General features: G+C 44.4%; 1 protein-coding gene across 2 annotated transcripts in view; it reads left to right on the top strand.

The window, feature by feature from the left end:
* ARIH1 (ariadne RBR E3 ubiquitin protein ligase 1) overlaps positions 1-24336 on the top strand; it is an 88151-nt gene that overhangs the window by 39811 nt on the left and 24004 nt on the right. For both annotated transcript variants that reach the window (XM_090028680.1, XM_090028681.1), the window contains exons 3-6: positions 7525-7669; positions 15467-15559; positions 15882-15937; positions 23667-23733. In XM_090028680.1, the coding sequence (XP_089884806.1) occupies positions 7525-7669; positions 15467-15559; positions 15882-15937; positions 23667-23733 (361 nt within the window). The remainder of the gene's footprint in view (positions 1-7524; positions 7670-15466; positions 15560-15881; positions 15938-23666; positions 23734-24336) is intronic.

Here is a 24336-nt window from a genome sequence, read left to right as displayed (position 1 = left end):
CACCTGCCCTCCCGCCCATCACTTAAGCAACAAGCGCAGCCAGTTAGGGGGTGCACGTGCACCCCCTATGTGTCACTAGTGCACCCAGCTGCTCCCCAGCTGCCTTTCTGCACTGCCCCAGGGGCAAGCCAGCCCATTCCTGGGTAGCCCCAGGAGGCAGGAAGGCAGCGGAGACGGTGCACAGGGTGCTAGAAGCCCCAGCGTGGGGAAAGAAAAAAGTAGCAAAGGGCCCAATCCTTTCTTTTTTTTTCCCCAGCAGAGCCTACGCGCAGCCAGGGGGAGCTGCTGACAGCATCTGAGCTGTGGCGGAGCCCTGGTCCTTCCTCCACTGTGGCAGTGCCCACTAGGACTGCCCAGGCAGGCTGATATTGAGTCAGGTGCTACTCCAGCTCAAAGCCAGCACCTGACTTGCAGCAGCCCACCCAGATGGCCCTGGGGGGCACCGCTGCTGTGCAGGGAAGGCCCAGGGCTCCCCTGCAGCACAGGGCCCATTGGCAGCTTATTCCCTGGCTGCAGGCAGGCTCCACCAAAAAAAAGAGAAAGAAACGGGCCCCTTGCCATAACAGTGACTGAAGCCCCTAAATTAAAACGGTGAGGTTTTTTTAATTGTCACAATTAAAAACCCACCACTTCAGTTTAGGGAACTAATCCCCTATCACATGTACAAGCGGCCCTTAAGGTTCAAGATCTTCCAAATGATACCTTGTGTGTGACTAGCCTGATGACATCAAAAGCTGAAGACCTCACCTATGCTCCTCATTTTGCCTTTTATCAAATCTTTCTATTTCTTAAGACTAGCTGGACTGTAATGAAAGATACTAGATACCACCTACCACTTTCAAAACCCTAAACCAGAGGTGACCAAGCTGCAGCACAAGTGCCTCAAGTGGCATGGGCAGCCTGTGTGTGTGGCGCACAGATCAGGGAGGAGGTGGGCAGGGAGCAGAAAACAGAGCAGCAGATTGGACAAGGGAAGGGGGTTAAGAGTTGCACCTGGGGAGGGCATGGGGCTTTAATATGTGACGTACCTCCCAGAAGTGTTGGCTTTGCTGCCCTAAACCGTCCCTCAGCACAGAGCTAGGCCATTGTTCAGAGCTTTCTGGGCCATTCTGAGTTAAACTTTGTTCGCTTGTGGAGCATGGAAATATTGTGAAGCAGACAGTTGCCTTACATCACTCTTTGATAATAAAATGGAATATGTTTTGTCACAATTATTAATTCAGTGCAGCTCGTAAAGATTGTGAAAATTGCAGTGTGGGATTCTGCATTCTTAATGATTTAACTTAAAAAATTAAAATAAAATTGTAAGCTGGAATCTCCAGTGTTGGCTGGCAGCTATATGAACTTAGGCTGGGCTCTGAAAGTCAGGCTGGGTTTTCCATTTTAGGTCCATTGATGTACTGCTAGAGGTCCTATTTTTTCCCACTGAACAGAAAAATAGCAGCAGTTTTCATTTGGAGTAAACTTCCTATATGAATCGGATGCTAATTTTTTTAATTCTACAGTTTTAATACTAAATGCTTCAATGACGTTAGATTTAGCTGCAGCCTCAACTAGTTCCTCGTACTAGGTGCTTGACTCATGACAACGAAGGAACAAACTCTTAAGGTAGTCTTGTTTTCTGTTGGGGAGAGGTGGGGGACAAGGGAAAACTTCTAGTGTTCCTTAACATTATTTAGTTTTATTTAGATTTGTAGAAGTTGCCCTTTAAATCTTCTGGATTACATTGGTCATGCTTTTAATCAAGTTAGGCTTAACTTTTAAAAAAGATGGCCTTTGAAAGACCAAAAAAAAATGCAGTTCCAGTTGAAATGCTTCCGCACTATTTAAATTCTAATGAAAGCATTAATTTAAAATAAAAAGGCTCCAGCTGAACATAGTGGTGGCTCGTGAAATGGGCATAGGTTCTGAGGGCAGGAGCGTGTGGGGAGCAGATCACAGCTTTGCCCTAGGTCCTGGTCCCACGCTGTCACTGCCCCGTGATCCCAGGCACAACTCCCTGCCCGTCAGCCCATCTTGTCCACCTGGCTGTGCGCCCTGCCTGAGAGGGTCCCAGCCAGACTCCATGGAGATCCCAGGATCGCGGGGTGGTGGTGACAGCACGGGGCAGGGTCCCATGTCGGAGCTGTAATCTCTGTGCACGCCACAGCCCTCAAAACCGGCCCTTGTCACAGAGGTCTATGGACAGAGGATTACGGCTCTGCTCCATGTTTGGCCAGGGCTAGGATCCGGGGAAGTAGCATCTGGGAGTGGGACAGGCAGGGCCGGGGCTGGCATTATGGGGCCGCAGCCCTGTGCTGTCACCGTCCTGTGATTCCAGGCCTGGTCCTGCCTGCCTGTCTGTCCCACTCCCAGATGCAGCTCCCCTGGGCCCAGCCCCATCCTGGCTGAGCATGAAGCAGAGCCATGATCCTCTTCCTGCATGCCCCTGCTACAGGCACTGGTTCTATGACAGGGGTATGTGGTGAGTGGATCGTGGCTCTGCCCCAGCCCCCAGCCTTGTGCTGTTGCTGCCCTGCGATCCTGGCGTCTCCATGGAGTCTGGGGCCCACCTGGGCAGGGTGCACAGCCAGGTGGACAGGATGGGGCTGCTTTAGGAGTTCTGGGGAGTTGCTGCCAGAGGGGTTGGGGAGGGATTCTGGTCCTGCCTGCAACAGCTCACTAAAACTCCCTATGTGGCCTGTGCCAAATAATTGCCCATCCCTGAGCTTGTTTGTGTGGTAGCAGGGATGAAGCAGAAGCAACAGTTGCAAGCCCCCCCCCTTTTTTTTTTCCTCCTCCCCTTCTACTTTGAGACCTCCTGTTAGTTCTGTGACATCTCCCCTCCCTTACTTAAGACACTAACCATCAGGAAAGGATGATGATCACAGCCCCTCTGCACCCATTTCCCGGTCTCAGCCTGAACTGTGGGATATACCTCAGGCTCTTTGACTGTTCTCATTTCTCTAATGTGTGGGACTGCCGTGCCCATTCCTTGAAGTCCAGGATGGCAGGCAGTTTCTCTTTCCAGCTTTAATGCTAGAACTTGAAACACAGAAAAGTCAAAATGCCCTGTAATGACCCCAGATCAGGATGAGAAGTGGATATTTTCTGCTAAGGTAGGAGAATGTATTATTCCAATGGCATTCAAATAGAATATACTGAACCTGCATTTCTGGTAGCGAGACATCAGTCTGGTCTAATCAAAGGAGCATTTTCTCAGGAAAAGACCATGCCTTATCTCTGTCCCCAAGCCCAAGAGAGACAGAGGCCCAAATTGCTTGTTCATTGATCATCTTAGGATGACTTCTGTGTGGCCAAGCTCCATTTGACTGCTGACTTGTAAATTAGCCTGTACAGTACATAAAAACAAAACCTGTAGGGGTGGTGTGACAGCCCATGTGACTGAGATTGTTGGCTATGTACAAATGGAGCATTGCTTGTGTACTGTGCATGCAGCAATTGAGGATTTTAATCTCCTTATGCAAGAAGCATGCCATACATTCACATCTTCAAGAGTACGTGCGTTTCTTTCCTAACAGTGTTTTCTAGATAATTTGGGGGCTTGAAATGACAAGGGAAATGCTTCAGCAAAGTGCAGAAGGAACCAAGTGGACACTCCTATAGTGCTATAGTAAGAAAAACAAAGAAATATATTGGTCTGTTTAGTCTGGGATCAGGAACAGTGAACTGCAGCAAATGTGATAAGGGCATGAGACAACATCACTACAGAGCAGAGTTAGTTGTTCAGGTGTACTTTTTCCATCCCTTTAGAGTTTGTATTTCTTAAACTTGAATTTAGAATTTCCTGGCTTTGTAATCCTGATTTTATTTATTTTATTTGGGAGGGACTTCAAAATCCATACTACATTGTTTGCTCTAAATGATGTGTAATCAATCTTAATTTCATTTTAAAGTTAACATCTGACTTGATGTAATGTAAGCTATTCAGAGGCACAGTTGACTAAAGTAAGGGAAAATCAGTGAAAGATAAATGCTTTTAGAGAGGGTCAGACAGAGTATTAGTATTATTATTAGAATTATTATGTTTCCTTTGAATCTTTTCATGTAAGATTTTGACTAGAATTACTTGCATGGTCAGGTTCCTCTTTCAGGTAGTTATAATCATCTGCAAATAACTTCTTAATGCAGTCTATTACAGTACCACCATGCTAAGTGGGACCCCTGTGTGGTTATGAGACCATGCTACTGATTTATAACTCTGTAACTTATCTCTGGGGGCTCTGTCACAATACAAGTGTAACAAAACGCTTGCAGCTAAAGCCTTTTAAAAAAGTTTTTATAGTTGCAGCTTGTTTGTATGGCAACAGGAAGCACCCAAGTTAAGTAACAGTGCAACAGCTCCAGAATGGCAACTAATTTTTCCCTTTTGAAGCTGTTAAAATTTACTTCAGTCCAGAGTGGAGATTTGCATTTTCTAAGTACTTTATATTGGCATGCAAGGGAATTTAGACAGGTATTTTAAAGCTCTCTCAAACAGCAGAGAGATTTCCTGATCAAAAAGGATCAAGGGTTCTTTATAGAACTTTAATATGAGGAAGGAATTTACCTGGTTGAAACTAAATGTGGCGGCACACGGTGGTTTGGCGTCCTACTACAATAACTGGTGGCACTTGCAATGAAATGGGTTCCACTGCTTATCTCTTGGATTTGACAGGCCACTTGCATCCGCTGCAGGCAAAAGGAAGATCCTGTGATATCTTGATGTGCGTTAAAGTCGAATCCCCTTTCTGCTGTTCATGACTGACAAAGAGATTGTCCATCCTTTCAGCTTGACAGTCTCATGCTGTAGGGGGGAAAGGGAGTGGAAATTCTGTGGTGGGCCTTTTTCTTAAAGGAGTGCCAGGGGCAATGAAGAGTAATAACAGTTTTTCCCCCTTGCTGCCTTCTCATTTACATTGCTAATTGGTTCCAAACATCAAAGCATATTTACTTAGAAAACTTATGCTAGAATGTTGTATAATGGATTAGAGAGGAGAGGTTGTCTAATGCAGTGTTTCTCAACCCATGTGTCGCAACCCCAAAATGGATCGCAAGAATGTATGAAAGGATCACTCATGGACAAACTATCAACAAGCTTTAAAAATGGATTTTCCTTTAAAGGAGAAAAATTTGGGAAACCATGCCTTCTCCCTTGCAGGCTGGCACATTTGCAGCAAGGGGCTGCTTGGAGACCCCCACGTCCCACACCTGCCCCTTGCCCCGTGCACTGGGAGCCTGGGGGTGGTGGGTTGGGACTGGCCATCCATGTTTACAGATGGGTCCTGGTACAAAAAAGGTTGAGAACCACTGGTCTAATGGTTAGGATGACTTAGAGGTAATGTTCATTTTCCAACTTGTCCACAAATATCCAGTGTGATCAAGTTATTAAGTCTCTGCTTCTTCACTTCAGTGCCACAAGTGCTGTTCAGATAAATTCACTAGTTTAAGTGTTCTAAAGCAGTGATAATGGTGGCCTGTAAATAATGCATTAATTTGTCACAATCCTTGCTGAGGGCCGTAGAGATTTTTTCAGTAGTTCATTTTATAACTTAGTTTCTGTAGAGTACCTTGAGTTTCTGCTCCTCCTTTGCACCAGGAGAATTAATAAGTTCCTAGTGCAAGGCCGTATACCCTGGTGGAAAACCTTCCAAAGACCATGACAGGCACAAGGGATTCCTTAATCCTGACCTTAAGCCACTTCAGTGACTGGTCTTGTCTGTAGCATTCCTGTAACGTGAAATCCCAAGGAGAGATACTGCGACCAAGCAAAGGGCTTCAAGTTGCTTGTTCTTTGCCCTAAATGAATAGAGTCTGAGTTTCATTTGAGCTTTAAATGCCTTACATTTATCCGGGAAACAAATTGTGGCACAGTCTCAGGTGAAAGGTCTCTCACTACCTTAATGTTAAGGTGACACTGGTGCAAATTTTTTTCATCACGTTTTGGCTAATAAGTAACTTTTTGATTGGCCTTACAATGGTCAGTATTTTCCTAGCAGTTCTGTTGGCAGCCACTTCACCTGCTGCAACTCTGAACCCAGTTATGTCAATGATCTTTGGAAATGGAACGTGGGAGGGGGAGTTGTATGAGATGGATTTGGCAATATGTGTTTGAAGCCAAATCCTTTTTTACCTATTTAAGTACCTAAGTGTGATCCTACTCTAGCCAACTCAGGTCCCTGAAAAGCTGGTAATGTGAAAGGTGGATGGGTTGTCCTCCTACTGACTGCTTTTTGTGACTTGGCCTTAGGGCTAAGATGCCTTGTTGCAAAAGTAAGTGTGTTATCATCTGTTCAGGCACTTGAATAAGGTGGAATAGGATCCCACTTAAGCATTCAAGTCTACTTAAGCATCAAATGGGTGAAGTAGAATCCACCCCTTCGTCTACTTTGGATTTTCTTCCTCTGAAGCATGGAGAAGTCTTTGCATTTAGAAAAGAAAAACTATTATTACCAGATCTCTTGCCCATTGATGAGGCTGGAGCACACGAAGTTAACCAAGTCACCTCTGTGCTTTTCTATTTCAGTCTGTGGATCTTGCACCAAACGGCTATGGTATGGCGGACGGGCCTAAAGAAATTAAATTATGTGGAATGTTATTAAAGGAGCAGTGGAAAAACTTAAGTGCCTTCAGATCAATTAGTGTTGAAATAGTGTGCTCCTTGGTTGTGACTTCATTAAAACCTTTTTTTTTTTTTTCCAGTAGCCTGTTAGTACTGATGCTTCCAGGGCAGATTCTCCTGCTTGTGGGAACGTTGTTCTGCCATCTTCTGTTTGTCACTACAATATTCATAATTGCCTTTGAATTCCGTTATTATGAGCAGGTGCCCTCTTCAGAAAATCTAACCATTGTTACCTTGTCTTAACTCCCACATACGAGGTTATTGCTTCTGCCTTTCACTTTAACTGACCTCAAATCAACTTGTCCTATCAGAATTTTATTGCTAGAAGCTTTTGTTTCAATTTTCCATTTTTAGTAGTATCAAAGGTTTTTTTGTGAAACACTAAGGTTGTATGATTATGAATTAGTTGAGTGACAGCTAAATTAATTGTAGGAATGTCTGACCATCCCATCTTTCAGGCTTGTATTAGCTTGGCTGAAATACACTGAAGGAATTGTCAGTTTGCTGGTACTCCCCTAGACTTCTACAGAAAAGGAGCTCCAGCCCCCAAATTAAATTCTGTGCTTATCAGCTGACCTATGCTTTACAATACAGTCTTGACCAGATAATTACTAACTGCTACTCTGGAGAGGTTTATATATTTTTTTAAGTTAGAGTTACCAGTTACATCTGAAGCATCAAAAGCAACTGTGACCCTACCACATTTAACTCCAGAACAGAACCTGCTGGATGTTAAGCTTCAGACAACCTGGATTAAAATGTCATTTGGGCAAGCAGAATTCTGCAGTCCCATCAGCTGATGCTACTGGGCAGTGCTCCTGGTCTTTGTTCTTCAATTGCAGATTGTTTAGAAGATGATTGCCTATTAAATATTTGCCTGTGATGACTTCACCCATCCTATTTTTGTTGCGTGCTTTGTGCAGGTACTTTGATGGCAACTTGGAGAAGCTTTTTGCTGAGTGTCATGTAATTAATCCAAGTAAAAAGTCTAGAACGCGCCAGATGAATACAAGGTCATCAGCCCAGGACATGCCTTGTCAGATCTGCTATCTGAACTACCCAAACTCGGTGAGTATGGTAGCCCCGTGCACAAGGCTTTTGTTTCTAGTTCACAAAGTTTCTTCTTCTTAGTAAGACTGTAATTGCATGTTTTCAGAGCGGACACTTTGCTTGCAATGTTTAGCCTCTTAAACCTTGTATAAGGCCTTAAGAATGAAGACTTCTACTCTGTAGGCCTTAAAATTGTCTTTTTAAAAGGAATAGGCGAGTGAGGGTTAGGATTGAAACCTCTAATCTGCAAAATGATCTAGGAAAAAACACTTCCCATCTTTGAATGTAAAGTGAACTTTTATGTTTAATATTCCAAACGTGCTTGGCCTTGTGTTTGTATATACCATGTTACAACTTGGTTATATGAAATTTCATACCATTCCCCTTAAATCTTTTGTTTAAACACTGTGTTTGGTACAGCATACATTCAAAAAGTTAGATTTTTGAAAAATACATTTTTAAAACGAAAATTTTCACTTGTTTCATAGTTAGTAGGTTCGGAAGGGACCTGAGCATATCATCGAGTCCGACCTCCTGCCATGACAGCAAAGAGTGCTGGGGTCAAACAACCCCAGCAAGGTGTTCATCCAGACTCCTCTTAAAGACCCCCAGGGTAGGAGCCAGCACCACTTCTCTTGGAAGTTGGTTCCAGATCCTAGCTGCCGTGACCGTGAAGTAGCACCTCCTGATATCTAGCCTGAATCTACCCTCTGCCAGCTTGTGACCGTTATTCCTGGTCACTCCTGGCGGTGCTCAGGGGAACAGGGACTCCCCCAATGCCTGCTGATCCCCCCTGACTAGTTTATGACAGGCCATTAGATCCCCCCTCAGCCTTCTCTTGTGGAGGCTGAACAGGTTCAGGTCCCATAGCCTCTCCTTATAGGGCCTGCCCTGCTGCCCCCTGATCATGCGAGTGGCTTCCTCTGGACCCTCTCCATGGTGTCCACATCCCTCCTGAAGTGCGGCGCCCAGAACTGGACGCAGTACTCCAGCTGCGGCCTGACCAGTGCCGCATAGAGGGGGAGGATCACCTCCTTGGACCTGCTCGAGATGCATCTGTGGATGCATGGCAAGGTGCGGTTGGCCTTCCTGACTGCATCCCCATACTGCCGGCCCATGTTCATCTTGGCATCAGTGACAACTCCCAAGATCCTTTTCTGCTTCTGCACTTGTTATTTATAGTGAAAGCAGACTAACTAGAAACAACCTTCAGAGAGTTTAGGATCTTATATGTGAGCAGAAGGTTGGAACATGGGGATTGGTGACACTGCAGACAAGGGAAATCTGTAGGTTTTGTTGTTGTTGTTTTGTTTCTTTAAGTGAATACTTTTTCTTGCTTCAAGTTTGTCAAATAGGATGATGTTGGTGGGGGAGGCAGGATCAAGGGAATCGAGGATGCTAAAACAAGGCAGCATTTCCTCTAAATTCTTCTATATTGGCCAGTCTGACTAGGTCTTCCCTGCTAGTAGATTGACGTAAGGGGCTGTTATTTTTAGTTGAATATTTAATGTTTGCACCATAATTTCCATTCCACCAACACTGATTTGTATTTGTGTCAAGAAGTAAAGTGGGGACAAGTTTGTGTTAACCCTCTGGAGTCTTAAGAATGGTAGTTCTAATTGTTCAGGCAGATATAGCAGAAACATAGCACATTTACTGTAATTAATTTATGATACTTGTAGTAACCACATTTATGAGCAAAGGTTTAGGATAATCTCAGATTTGTCGTGGGATATTTGAGTAATGAAGATGTTAAGTAACAAAAGTGGGCAGGGGGATTGTATTCAAAACAATGTTAATATGTCCAGAGTTAAGCTTATTTCCAATGTACTGACTATTTACTATATTTGTGGAGATCTGAGCATGGTATGCATTAAGTGGTGTGAAGTTGTGGGAGCAGTGCAGTTAAGCCATTCAGGTTAAAGTGAGCATTAGAGCAAATTTATGTTTAAAAAGGTCACATCCTTGTGAAATGCAAAGGAAAAAAAATGAAAAAAGGGAGAAACTAAGGAACATAACAGACTAGGGCCATATAGGAAGGTCTTTATATTGAGCAAAGAGCAGCCCAAAACTGGCTTATGAAAAGTAAAATTGGAATTAGCAAAGTCCTCGATATGATCTTTGCTCTGTTGGGGAAATGTCTTTTCCTGGAAAATGGCCTAGAGCAGGGGTTGGTAACCTTTTAGGAACAGCCAGCCAAAATAATGCAACTTGGTCTGAAAGTGGGCCATTGTGTGCAGCCTGGCTACTGCTAACACTTTCTCTGCTGATACATATGGAACCCAGCTACTGCTGAATATTTCTTCGGCTAGGGACAGACATTCAAAAAGCCTGAGCCTGAATTGATTCAGTCTTTGCAGGTTAGTCTAACCTGGCTAGGCTAAATTAGTTTTGTAACCAGACAGACATCCCAGAAATGCAGGCACATGCTTGCAGTGGCTGAGGTTACAAGCTGGGGGGCACTAGAGCAGCTCTCCCTTCCCTTGCACTAGGCTGAGCTGAGGGGATGTGGCCAGGCCCCAGCAGGACACTGTGATTGGTCCTCCCCTTTGATAAATGGAGCATTTATCAGCTCTGTTATCAGATTTAACACCCCATCAGAAAACAAAACCTCACTCATTACAAGCTCTTCTTAAACAGCTTTTTCCAAAGCAAAATGCATATCAGCCTCTGGCTACTTTACTGTTCATTCCATCAAGGAAGAGCACTCACCAACTGCAGATGCTTCCTCAGCCTGATGAAGGGGTTTTTAAACCCAAAAGCTTGCTAAGAATTTTTCCAAGTTGGTTGGTCTAATAAAAGAGATCAAATTTACCCAGAGAACTTTGTCTGCCTTTTCCAAAGGAAGGAATGCAGGGACATTACTAGCTGAGCTGTTGATTACTTCCAAAAAGACCTATGCAGAAACTGTCCTATCTGCCTTGCACGGCATTCACTAGCATACCACATGATGGCTACCAGGGCTGTCCTAGGTGGGGGCGGGGTGGGGGGTGGCAAGAGGGTGAATTAGGGTGATCGCCCTGCTCCCTGTGTTTTGGGGGGGCCCTGCAGAGCCGGGCGGAGCAGTGGCTCTGCTTCCAGCCACTTACTACGTGCCCCCCACCCCCGACATTGCTGTTGTCAATGGCAGCTTGTTTGGGGCTGGGATCAGAGTGGGGGCAGGGCCTCACCTGGGCTGTTTTGCCCTGGGCCCTGCACCCTGCTCAGGTCACTTCTGCTGGCTACAGTATGTGCTGTGGGAGAGAGGAGGAAGGGATCTCTGCTTAAGGAGCAAGTGGTGGGAGGGGAGGGAGGCATGGGGAAGGCAGGAGACCCTGGTGTGCCTGCAAGTCTCTGCTGGAGCTCCAGCCAGGGAGCAGAGGGGAGAGGCCAGCCCTGCTGGGGAGCAGAGAACTCCGCCCAGCCCAGAGAGCAAGCTGAGAGAGTCTGATTTAACTTAAACCGCTAAGGGATTTGGGACAGACATTGCATAAACCAGTTTGAGCCATATCACTCAAGTCTGATACTACATTCAACCAGGTTTATCTTAAATCATCTTCAGGCTGGTTTATGTGCACTGAATAACTGTTCTGTTGCAGGTTTAAACCAATTTCTGACCAGTTAAACTGGTTTATGTGTAATGTCTGTCCCTAGCCTTATTGTTCACAGCCCTCCTTCCCTCTCTCTCCCCCGCTTCCAAATTGTTGCTGCCACCCTAGATTCTCAGGTGGATAACATTGCTTAGCAGGCTGCATCTGACCTATGCACCATACATTGCTGATCCCTGCCTTAGAGGATTGGGTCCTACACTCATTCATCCTCCTGAAGTGGTTGGCCAGCCTGCTGCGTTTTGCAGAAGTTCAGAGATGTAGGCCAGTTGTGTTCTGGTGGCTTCAGGAATACCAGCTGAGACCTAGGCCCCCCTTCTGAGCTTTATACAGACAAGTAACATGATGTTCCTCTGGAATTATTACATGGGTATAAAACAAACAGGAAGTAGGAAGATGAAATATTTCAGAAAAATAAGTCTCTTTTGACCATGGCTTTGCTAGCAGCTAACATGCCTAAATTTGCCAGAAACTTGTTGTTTTTTTCCCCCTTATTTCTTTTTTCCTGAATTCACAATTACGTAAATTGTTCTAATCATCCCAAAACTGTGACACCTATGCCTGACTCTGTGTGTGTGTGTGTGTGTGTGTGTGTGTGTGCACGCGCGCGCATGTGTGTGTGTTTAAACTATTTACATAAGCTTCCATTCTTAATTTGGGTGTGTCTTATTAGCTTACGTTTCAGGTTTCCATTGTGCACTTTGGGTCTAGGAGTGTCCTTGACTAAAGTACTATTTTGCTGACTAGCTGTGGAGGCAAGACTCCCTTCCCTGGAATGAGCAGCACAAGACCTTATGTGGAAGGGTGATTTGAAGTCGGTGGTTCTCAACCTTATTTTGTATCCGGACCTATTTTTAAACATAGATTGCTAGTCCTGACCCACTGCCCCCACCCCCAGGCCCAAGCCCCACGTGTGTGGTGCCAAGGGGTGCGTGTGTGGGCCCTAGGGGGTCCCAAGCAGCCCCTTGCATGCTGAAACTCTGCTAGCCTGCTAGGGAAAAGCCACCATTTCCCACATTTTTCTCCTTTAAAGGAGAATCCATTTTAAAAGTTTGTTGATCCATTTTTAAAGTTAGTTCATGACCCTTTCATACATTCTTGCAACCCACTTCTGGGCCATGACCTACAGGTTGAGAAACATTGATCTAAGGGCAGATCTTTCTCAGCTGAGAGTCTCAATTTTGTGCTGGAAACGTTTCCTAGGCATTGGTCAGTAACCAAGAAAACTTTTGTCCTCAGAAATGCAAAGAAGTGGTTCAACAAAGACAGACTTCTCCCCCTCTCTCATTTCCCCTCTCCTTCAGCACTCCCATGTCCCCTGTAAAAATGATATGCAAAAAGGAAATTGTCATGTTGGTTGCTTTGCATAAAGGGGGTGGGGAAGAGCCTTCAACCTTGTGGTTTTTGTTAGAGATTTTTGGATAAGGTCTGATAACCAGGGATCCTAGTTTTTCCTGGCAAAAGTTTGCAAATTCTCTGGTAAAAACCCCAAAATCCGTGATTAAAATGAAAGCCCTGGCGGCATGTCCCCTGCACATGGCTGCAGTGGGGGCGGTGGTGCAGGGTTGCACACAAGGGACACGTTGCCAGGGCAGTGTGGAGCTCACAGCGGCAAGCAGCTTTCCTGCATGGCCCCGCTCTGGTCTGCGGTGCCAGGTCACACCTGCCAGACTGCAGAGCCCTGGGGGAGGGCAGCAGGGCAGGAGCCGAAGCCCACAGTGGGCAGCTCATGCCCTGTGCACAGATCTGGGGGGCAGTGGTTCCCCCTTGCCCCCCAAGAGTCCACGCAGCAGCAGTGAGCTTCCCCCAGACAAGCTGTCTGTGGCCCTGTCCCGTTCCCTGCTGGGGTCCTGTGGCCATGCACTGCAGCCCTGGGCCCGAAGCCCCAGGCATTGCCTGGCTGGGCTGTGGCCCCAAGCCCTAGGCATTGCCCTGCCCTACCCAACTCCTCCCCTCCCTTCCTATGGGGGCCTCAATCGCACCCCATGACTTACCTGCAGGAGCTGCTCTCCAGGCTCCCTGGAGGTCATGTGCCTATACATGCACATGGTGCCCCCTGCATTGGGGCTGCCCTCCTGCTCCCTGCGGGTTTCTCCAGTAAAATGAGAAATCAGCATTAGCCTCCAGTGAAAGGTAAAATCCACCATTTTCTCCATTTTCCCGTGGGAAATTGAAAACCTTGGATCCCTGCTGATAATTCAAACTGGTGGGATGTTGGCACTGGGGGTACTGAGGTAGTCTCCTAGCAAACCTCCTAGTCTCCTAGAGATAACCAGGCTTGCCATTAATACAAAGTTTATTTTAAAGCAAAGAAACCACCTTCTTTAATCTGATGCCTTTTATCCATCAAAAGGCAACAGAAAGGGCACTAGTCCTGCTTTTTTCCCTCTAACAGATCACCATAACTCTCAGAACATAGGATAAATATTCTTTCTGTGTTCTTTGTCAAGGAACTGGACTATAGTAAATTCATCTGCAGCCCCCATCCCAAGTAGCTCTTTACATCTATTACATCCATTCCTACTATCTCTGTGTACCTTCCCCATTATCACGGTACCTTCCATATTTCTTCCTCCACATCCTTTTTATACACATCTTATGTTTGTGGATGATAATAATATTTTTACATAAACATACCCTGCATTGATTTGGACTGTCCTGACTGAGTACACCATGCTGATAGCAGATAAAGCTGGAGAAGCTCAAGGTAGAGAGCGAAGGCATTAGGGTATTGCTTTTGCACCCTGGGGTTTGAGTTCTCTCCCCCCTCCCAAAAAGAAAACCCACCAAAAATAGTCTTGAATTGTTTGCCAGTTTCTTTGATGACTTCCAGAATTCTTCATAATGTTACAGTTAAGAAATAAAGCATCTCTACCAGGAAGATAAACTATCTCAATACATTTCTGTCAAGGAGGGGCTTGACTTCAACTTTTCAGCTTTTACTGAATCATTCATGATCGGTGATTAAAATAGGACCCTAGATTATAATGCTGTTTGTTTATAGCACTACATGAGCACTAGTGTTTTCAGTTTTTAGGTAGGGAGGTTGAAGAGTTTTACATACAGCAAGCTCAGCAGAACTGGGATTGCCTTTGAACTGACTAATATAACGGACTTGCTTTTGGAATAGAGTTTTCATAGCTTATAGTGGAAGGAGAGAGAGGGCATTAATCGTATGTTTTTGGAGATATCATAGTAATACTGTAGAGATTTTCAGATATCTTTACAGATGCCAAAGAATCCTTTAAATGAAATTACTGTGCTGTGAACAAACCTTTAATTCATGACTAACATCCCATTGTTGGAACAGCATAATGTCCGGCATGTCTGTACCTCCCCCCAGGCTTCAGACATAGTTTAGTCCTGCCCATAGTTCTCACTTATACACCACCTTCATTTCAAAGTTATTCTTCTCTAGCTGTCTTATTGTTTCCCTGTCCCTCACATAACTGTTCAGTCAGATGTCTTGGCACACTGCAGAGGATGATGCATACAAAGCTGATGTCATCCTTGCCAGGTGGCTCTCTGCATGACAGTCAGCTAATCAGTTGTATAAAATCTTAGCTGGGTACTGCTTCAGCCAGTTAGGCTGTTCAGCCTTGCCATCGGATAGACATTTGGGTTCTAGAGCAAGTTATATTGCTTGATAAGCTGTAAGCACAAAGGTGCCTCCAACCCATGTTCTAAACTCATATGATTTATTAAATGCATAATCCCTACTACTTGCTCTGTTTGTTAGCTGCTTTCACCTGCATGGGCAATATTTTAGGTGCCTCTTACCAATGTGGTTGGTAATTATTCTGGAGCTGAACAGTTATGTGAGAGATGCAAATGCAGGAAAAATCCTGTGGGTATCATTTTACTGCTTTAACCTTCATTCCAAGATGCAGCATTTGTTAGCAACTTTCTGTAATACAGGTAGAGGAAAGCAATTATCCTTTCTTTTAGACTCATGCGTCTGCCATAATTTAAAGGCAGTGGGGGTGGGAGGAGAAAATCCTCTCTCTACGTTCTTGCTGCTGTTAAGCGATGCAGAGTGCAGCTACACAGAGTGCACATTTAGAGCTGCTATAGCAACATACTGAGGTGGTGGCAATGCAAAGGAAACAATGCAGTATCCTTGGAGCAGTTACAAATTCTGTCCTGGGAGTAAGTAAGGTGAAATTAAACTTCACAGCAGCAGGAAGGACAGAATGGGTACAATGTCATGTGCTTTTTGTCATTGCAGTACTTCACTGGCCTAGAGTGTGGACATAAGTTCTGTATGCAGTGCTGGAGTGAATATTTAACTACCAAAATAATGGAGGAAGGCATGGGACAGGTAAGGATTTATCTCTGTGTGCCTTATGCTGGGGAAGGTAGGTGGGGAGAAGTGTAACTTTTTTGCATATACTGAAAGAATAATACTGCAGGAGACAAGTTCTTTACAGACCTGTTGAAGTGTCTAATGGTGCTTTGTGGGACCAAAACTTTCAGTGCTAAAGAGCGTTTTGCTAGCGTGTCTGGATGAAACATCCTGAGTTCTAGTTTTGCTGTGCAAAGTCTTCTACTTGCAATAAATTCTGGCCCTGGGGTTCTTGCTTCAAGGAAATGGGCATGAAAACTGTTTCAAGGCTTTATTTGACCCCTCTCTTCTCTTTCAGACTATTTCATGCCCAGCTCATGGCTGTGATATCTTAGTTGATGACAACACAGTTATGTAAGTACACAGTTGATGGGTAACCTTTCTTTGTTTCTTCATTTTGTCCCTTAAACACTATGTATGATCTGCCTAGGTCAAAGCCTATTTTAAAATTTCAAGGTGTCAAGACATTGTTAAGGTCCCTGATTGGTGTTTGTGTGTGCATACTCTTAGCTGTGGAATCCTACTTCAGTTATTGAGAGAACAGGATTTCTGACCTGTTTGGGAAACTGAAAAAATAAACACCATGCACTCATCTAAAATCCCATTCAATTACTATGTGCACTTGTGATTAGGAAGTCCTATATTCCCAAGGTAGGTCAGCACACTGGTTTATCAAGTTCTGTATTCTGCCTTGGGCAGCAAATTCCTGATGCTTCAGAGGAAGAGAGAAAACTGCCATAGTGCATTTAGCCAGTTATGCAGAGTTACGCCTACCAGATGATGTGGGAGGTGCATTCCTAGCCCCTTTGGAAAAAAAAATCACACCCTGAGTCATGAGATTTGATTTAACTGTCTGCATGAGTCTCTTGCTCTAAGTGGTGTTGCTCAAACAATTATTAAGCTATATTGGGTGGCTGTCATGCAGCACTAACTTCTTTGGGCTTCCCTTTCTTTGCAAGGCTTGGCATTTGCAAGGCATTACACGAGCAATGTGTTTTATAATTAGGGATTTACTTTATTCACGATTTTACGTTTTTTGTGAAAAATGCAGGGGGAAAGGTGGTTTCTGTGGACCCCACAAAAATGGCAGTCTCCACAATTTTGGTGTAGAATCACTGGGGGTGGGAGTGCAGACACTTACTAAAAGTATGCTATCTCCCCAGTGAGAACTAGCAGTCCTCGGGGCTGCTGCAGGCTGGGCTCACAGCCTGCCAGGGTGGGGGAGCCACTGACTTGAAGAGGAGCAGCAAAGATGGTGCCCCCCCCCCACTGCTCACTGGCCAAGAGGACTGCCTGTTGTGCAGCTGTACCCCTCTCCTAATCGGCAGTGGGGGCTGGGGCTCCGTGATGGGCAGCCCTCTTGGCCAATCAACAGTGAGGGGTGGGGCTGCTTGGGCCCTCTGGCCAATCAGTAGTGAGGGCAGGACCACTGCAAAAATGGCACTGCTTACAGCCCATAATTTTTACTTTAGTTCAGCAGGAATTCAGTAGATCCCTATTTATAATCTTAAACCCAGTCTGTTCCTACTCTTCATGCTAAATAGTATTTAAATCTAAGCCACCTTCTGTCTGGAGCCATTTGCTGGCATTCGTTTGTTGTCTGGTCTTCATTTGTTGTCTTGCATCGGTTCCTTGCAAGGTAGCAAATTGCCATGTCGCTCTGCATGGAGACATTATTGAGTTGGGTATAAAATGGGAAGGAAGCTTGAATGTACGTAGAAAGTTACTGCTTATGTGCCTCTAGATCCTACCAGGATTGGGAAGAAAATGAAGGGGAACCTGAAGTGCAAAACAAGAGCAACTAGCTTGTTTTTTAAATGGCACTTAAATATTTTAGTCCCTGCCTTGTACTTTAGATGTAACCTTTTATCAGAATCCCTTTTTTGTGGGGGGGATCCTAATTTACTCAGTGCAACAAGTTTCAGGAAGGACTTTGCTCATACCAACTGATCAGATGCCATTTTAGTCATACTGTGCCACATTCATAGATTCATAGATGATAGGGTCAGGAGGGACCTCAACAGATAGAGTCCAACCCTCTGCCTAGGCAGGAAAGAGTGCTGGGGTCAGATAACCCTAGCCAGATGCCTCTCCAGCCTTCTCTTAAAGACCCCCAAGGTAGGGGAGAGCACCACCTCCTTTGGAAGCCCATTCCATATTTTAGGCACCCTCACTGTGAAGAAGTTTTTTTTTCCCTGATATCTAGCCTAAATTTGCTGTATGTCAGTCTGTGACCACTGTTCTTTATTACCCCATGAGGCGCCCTGGTGGACAGAGCATCTCCAATCCAATCCCTTGCTGTGTCCTCCTAATGAATTTGTAGGCGGCCACAAGATCACCTCTCAGCCTTCTCTTGCAGAGGCTGAAGAGATCCAGGTCCCTCAGTCTCTCCTCATAGGGTTTGTCCAGTAAGCCCCTAACCATACAAGTGGCCTTCCTCTGGACCCCCTCAAGTCTATCAACATCCTGCTTGAAGTATGGCCCTCGAAACTGGATGCAGTACTCCAATGGCGGCTTGACTGATATCGCACAGAGGGGAAGTATCACCTCCTTGGTTCTATTTGTCATGCATCTGCTGATGCATGATAGTGCGGTTAGCTTTGCTGATGATTTCTTCACACTGGTGACTCGTGTTCATCTTGGAGTCCACTATGACTCCAAGACCCTGAGAGGGTCACTTCCCAGGCAGGAGGTGTGCTGGATATTTTTGTGCCCTAGGTGCAGCACTTTGCTTTTTTCCTTGTTGTACTGCATCCTATTGTGTACTGCCCACTTTTAATCTGTCCAGGTCTGCTTGCAATCATTCCTTACCCTCGGGAGTGTGCACATCACTCCACAATTTAGTATCATCTGCAGACTTGGACAGAGTACGCTTCACAGCCACATCAAGTCACTGATGAAAATATTGAAGAGCACAGGTCCAAGGACTGAACCCTGCAGGACCCCAGTACCCACATCCTTCCAGGTCGATACTGACCCATCTACTACCACTCTCTGGGTGTGACCACTAAGCCAGTTTGCCACCCACCAGACCATGTAAACATCTATGTCATGGCCTCTTAATTAATTTATGAGAATAGGATGAGATGCTGTATTGAAGGCCTTGCTAAAGTCCAAGAAAACAACATCCACTTCTACTCCTGCATCTAAGCATTTTGTGACCGTGTCATAAAACAAAACCAGATTGGACAGGCATGATCTACCTGTTACAAATCCATGCTGGTTTCCCTGCTGCATTATTTTTCCCACTGGACTGCCACAAATATGATCCTTCATAAATTTTTCAAAGACCTTTCCAAGGATGGAAGTGAGACTGACTGGCGTATAATTACTCAGATCCTCCTTCCTCCGCTTTTTGAAAATAGGGACCACATTGGCCGTTTTCCAGTCCTCCAGGACCTGACCCAAGCACCACAAGCACTCAAACAGCTGTGCCACTGGTTCTGCTATGACACCGGCCAATTCCCTCAGTACCCTTGGATGCAGCTCATCTGGGCCTGCTGACTTGAACACATTCAGTACACCCAAGTGGCTCTGCACCAAGTCAGTGTTGACACCTGTTAGGTTTATGTCTCTCTGACGCCCATTTAAGAACCCCTTAGGCGACTTACCTTGAATCCTGTTAACAAACACTGAGGCAAAAAGCTCATTGAATAGCTCAGCCTTGTCCCCCCTCTCTGTCACTGATTGCTCCTTCTTGTTCAGTAGGGGTCCTATGCTGCCCTGCACTTTCCTTTTACTACTACATACCTAAGAAAAGACTTTTTGTTGTCTTTAATTTGTGTTGCCAGCCTCAGCACTTTAGTTGCTTTGGCCTTTCTAACTGCCTTCCTGCAAGTGCGGGCCAAGTAGGTATACTCCTCCTTGGTAGCTTCCCCCTGCTCCCACTGCCTATATGCCTTCGTTTTTATCCTTAGGCTCCCCTGGATTTCCCTCTTTAGCCAAGGAAGATTTTTGGCTCCTTTCCCTCTTTCCCCTCTTACTGGGATAGTCTCCCTCTGTGCATTAACAATCACTTCCTTTAGGAACGACCACCCTTCCTGGATTCCCATCTCGCCAATACTCCTATCCTGCAGTGCACCATTGACTATACTCCTGAGCACATTCAAGTTAGCCTTCCTAAAGTCAAGCACTTCCACCCTACTAGTTACTTTACCCACCCTATGCCGTATGGTGAATTCAGTTGATTGGTGGTCAGTGTCCCCAAGGTGACCACAAATCTTCAGCTCCCCTACCAGGTCCTCCCCCGTAGCCAGCACCAGGTCCAGTAAGGCATTCCCCCTAGTGGGACCATATACCTCCTGCGTTTGGTGAAGGTCCTGCACACAGGTTAAGAACCTACGTGAACAGTTGGATTTGGCTGACTGCAGATGTCAGGGTAGTTTAGGTCCCCCATGACGACCACATCCCTAAACTGTATGGCCTCTGAGTTGCCCCCCACCACAAAGTTCCTTTGCCCACAACCTCCATGTATCCTAACCCATAATGCCTCAACTTTCTCTTCCTCTGATCCCATTTTGACTAGGGTAGATGTATAATGCTCCTTTACATAGATAGCAACCCCACCCCCTTTCCTCCGTACTCTGTCCCTTCTGTACAACCTGTTAGCCCTCAGTGTGTACCACACAGTCATGGGTAGGGTCCCACCAGGTTTCCATTAGCCCCACTAAATCAAAGTTATTATTTGCAAGCAGAAGTGTGAGTTCTTCCTGTTTCCTCCCCATGCTCCTTGCATTAGTATAGAGGCACTTGAGCCCTCCAAATGATGCCTTTAGTGCCCCCCCCCATTCTGATGCCCAAAGGGCCCCTTAGTACTTAACTGGGTGTACTGCTGCATGTCTCGCAGTTTGTAGGTTCTAGACTCTCTCCATTTCCTGCCTCCCTGTCCCTCATTGTACTTAGTTTAAAGCCCGATGTAGGAGGTCAGCCAACCTGTACTGAAAGTTGCTGCAGAAGAGATGATTAGTAGCCTTGATTTTCCCACCCCCCAACTGGCTTTCTGAATAACCCAGTCCTGTAATATCTCAGTAACTCCACATAATCGTAAGGTTGGGGTTGGATTTCTGCTCGATGAGTAAGAACAGGTCTGACTGGCCACCATTGCTTTTTACCTCCATGTTTTGTTTGAAATGGAGGGAAATTGCACGAGGATGACTTGACTAATGCACCGCTGTCTCGTAACTTTGCAGATGCAAGCACCTAATGGTGATTCATTAGTTTAACTGTATATACACATCTTACCTTATCTTAGTAAGCTCTTCACAACATCAGGTATGAAAGCCACTCTTTCCTAGGTCTCCCAGAAGGATATCTGAAAGGGCTCATAATAACACAAGAATTACCATTTAGTGGGTCAGACCATAGATCCATCTTGCCCAGTATCATGTATCACATGGTGGCAGAGAGTGGATGTTGAAAGGGAGAGTGAACAGGGTCTTTCCCCACTCACAGCCGCAGCATTTGAGGAACTTTGAGTCCTAACATCTTCGTTGATGGGATTGGAGTGGGGGGCGTAACTTATAACTGACATTGTACAGATAAGATACTAAATCCATTTACATTAAATAGGTATTCATAAAAGGTTTAAATAGTTTAAAAATCCGCCCTCCTGACATAAATGTAGAGAATTCATAAGCCAAATCTCTCCTCTTCCCTCCCAACCTTAAGTGAAGGAGGGAATGTCCCAAGCAGTGTTGCATGTGAACAGGCTAGCTTCAGCAAGGGAGGATGGTTTCCAAAACAAGCCTCCCCCACAACTTTCTCTTTCAGCTGGTGAACTCAAGGGAAGAGGGTGTGGGGGGAGAGGGTCTTTGAAATCTTTCAAGACCTTCAGACCAGCTGAAGGTAATCTGCTTCTGTCCCTTGCTCACCCTTGATAAAGCTGGTGGTAATTGCTTTAACAGGTGTGCAGAGTTGTTCATTTAATTAATAAGCACAGCAAACTGCCTTTATTACTGGTGCTGAACAGCTGCTGCTGTCATGTCTCTGCAGCCGACAGCAACCTGCAAGAATCTACCTACTCAGCTTCTGTTCAACCTCTGGTTACATTTATGATACAGCAGAATGGAAGTCATGGACTACTGATTCTCCAGCATCAGTGGCCTTATTTTTATCCCTTGCCTGTCTGCAGTTGCAATTAGTTGCTGTCATGCCACTTAACCCTCAAAGTATGGCAAGAAGGCTACTACAGAATGGACATTTGTCCTGAGTACTTGCTAGAAGATCTTTTATAGCAAGGTGGCTGCACCTTTCCATATATATGCAGTCTGCTGAATTTCCAGTGATGTAGCAGGTCCTGCTATTAGAGATTTATCAAACAGCTGGCTTTTTCAGCTGGATAGTGAGGTCAGTCTCCTGTATGTGTAGCATTGCTCATTAATTAAGCACATGTAGGGTCTGGGAATGGAAAAATAAAGAGTTTTATTCCAAACTGCTTGTGACTTGGGGCAAGTATTAACTCTCTTTGCCTTGGTTTTGTGAATCCTTCTTTGCAGGATTTGGGGATTCTGAAATGAACAGCACTGTAGAAATTCCATTTTTATTTGAAGTGTTGCAATCAAATCCAGCAGACAGTAGCAGGGTGTAGTTGTAAAGGTTGTTTGTGTAACTGGCTTAAATACTAAGCAAATAGAAGAGTTTACTTTGCAAGAGTAGATGTTTTCTAGCTTTGGAAATTTGGGGAGTGAAATGGTATTATGTTAAGAAGCTCATCTTTATGATGAGAATAGGCAAGGGAAGTCGGTCTGTTACAAAATAAAAATTCTTTAACATCTTAATTTTAAAACTGTGAATTTGCTGTGGATTTGGTCCACAATGGTAAATGGCTTGGATAGATTAGAAGATGTTTTAGTTTAGCAGCATTAAAGTCTGAGTATCTTGTGTTGTAACTATACAGTGCTCAGCTTGTCAGTAGATAAGAAACTCCCAGTATTTTTACATGTCAGTTTTGGTGTAGTGCACTGAATAATCATATATGCGCCTGCATTTCAGTTAGGTGTCATATCTTCAGATAGAAGAACGTTTTGTTTCCGATTTATACCATGAAAAGAAGTGAACACCTGCACTAGTTTCAAGATCTACTTACTGAGTGGCCTTCCAGATTAAAAAAAAAAAAAAGTGCCATTAGGGTATTTATTTCAGTGTACTATCAAAGTCTCTCTTTAAATAAAGACAAACCTCTTTGTTGTGGTGTGTGTACCAGTCCAATGTCAGAGGTTGAAATTTCTAACACTTGAGGAAAATTCAGTGTTAAAGTGCTTTTGGGTATATTTAAGTTGTTTTCCATACTACATAATATACTTATTTCAAACGTACTGAACCCAACCTCCATATGCATAAAATCCAGAAGCATTAAGTTTCCATTAATGTCCATAACTAAAAATGCTCCCTGTATCCCCAAAAGACTTCCCACCTATTCAAGCCTCCTGATCTCCCTGTTATCACCCAGTCAGTAGCAAAACTGAAATTACTAGCTTTCAAATGATTCTTTCCTTTTCACACTTTGTAGGAGATCCCAGATTATGCCCATTTTGGTGCTTTTTTTCCTTCCTTGCATGTACAGTGCAGTATTAGCTGTTAACTTTTTCAGCAGCTAATCCTTAATTTTCACTGAAATCTAAATAACATTTTGGCATCCCTGGTGCTGTTACAACACTGCAGATATGTTTTGGGGCTTTTGAAAATAGGTTGCAACAAACCACTACATCTAATATGATTAAAAACTGGGAGATTTATCCACTACACTTCCTGAACTTAGAAAAAATCCAGGTCTCATCCTCCAAATATTGTTGACCTGCATTATTTTCATTTGGGCTTCAGAAATTAGAATCAAGACTGAAAGTTGTATAGTTAAAAATAAAAACAGTCACAGAATTAGTATGGCTATGGCAAAGACATAGGAAACAGGTGACTATTTATGATCAGGGGATCCTGATGCAGCCAAAGTGTAACAGCAAGCATAATAAAGCAGGTAGAATTGTTATACAATATCTTTTTTTGGTTGTTGGCTTTTTGTTGGGTTTTTTTATGTGGGTAAAATGAGCTTACAGGTTTAGTAATTTCTGCATTTTTCTTCTTTCCGTAGGCGTCTGATCACAGATTCAAAGGTTAAATTAAAGTACCAGCATTTAATAACTAATAGTTTTGTAGAGGTGAGTCTCTTCTTTTCTTTTTTTATGTGAAAATTATTTAATGTGGGCCTAAGGCTTTTGTTTTTGTATGCAGACCACCATATGGGATTGTTAGTTACTAGTTTTTGACATTGTTGCTAGGGTTTGGTTTTTAGTGGTGGCATGAACAAGCTTTTGATTTGAATTGGTGTTATGGGGGCTGATTCTGGTTGGATATAAGGCACACTTATAAACATTTTCAGTATAAATCAAGTGCTGGTGGGCTTGGTACTTGCTGACAGTGTAAACTTCTAAATCATGGTAGAAATATATATGCATAAATGAGCCAGTGGTGACATTTTTCCCTTTACGTTGGTGCATTTTTCTTGAAATAGGCAGGCGTTTGTCACTAAATGAGCTAGTATTGACTCATGCGTATGGTAGTATGCAGTAAGCTGGCAGGAAAATGAAGCTTTCAGAACCTTAAGTTTTTAATAGATACAGACAGCTATACAGGAGATGACTTAATCAGTTGCAGCTACAAGGCAGAATCTTGCAGTGAGTTGTTATAGACCATTTAGTCTATGGCCAATTAATTATGGGAGAAACATTAGTAGCCATCTCTAAAGCGGTGGGAAATCCCAT

The sequence above is a fragment of the Crocodylus siamensis genome, chromosome 15, assembly GCF_052110815.1.
Source record: "Crocodylus siamensis isolate JL-2025a chromosome 15, ASM5211081v1, whole genome shotgun sequence".
Taxonomy (NCBI): Eukaryota; Metazoa; Chordata; order Crocodylia; family Crocodylidae; genus Crocodylus; species Crocodylus siamensis.
Note: the sequence above shows the minus strand (reverse complement) of the source record. Positions and strands in the feature narration are given on the sequence as shown.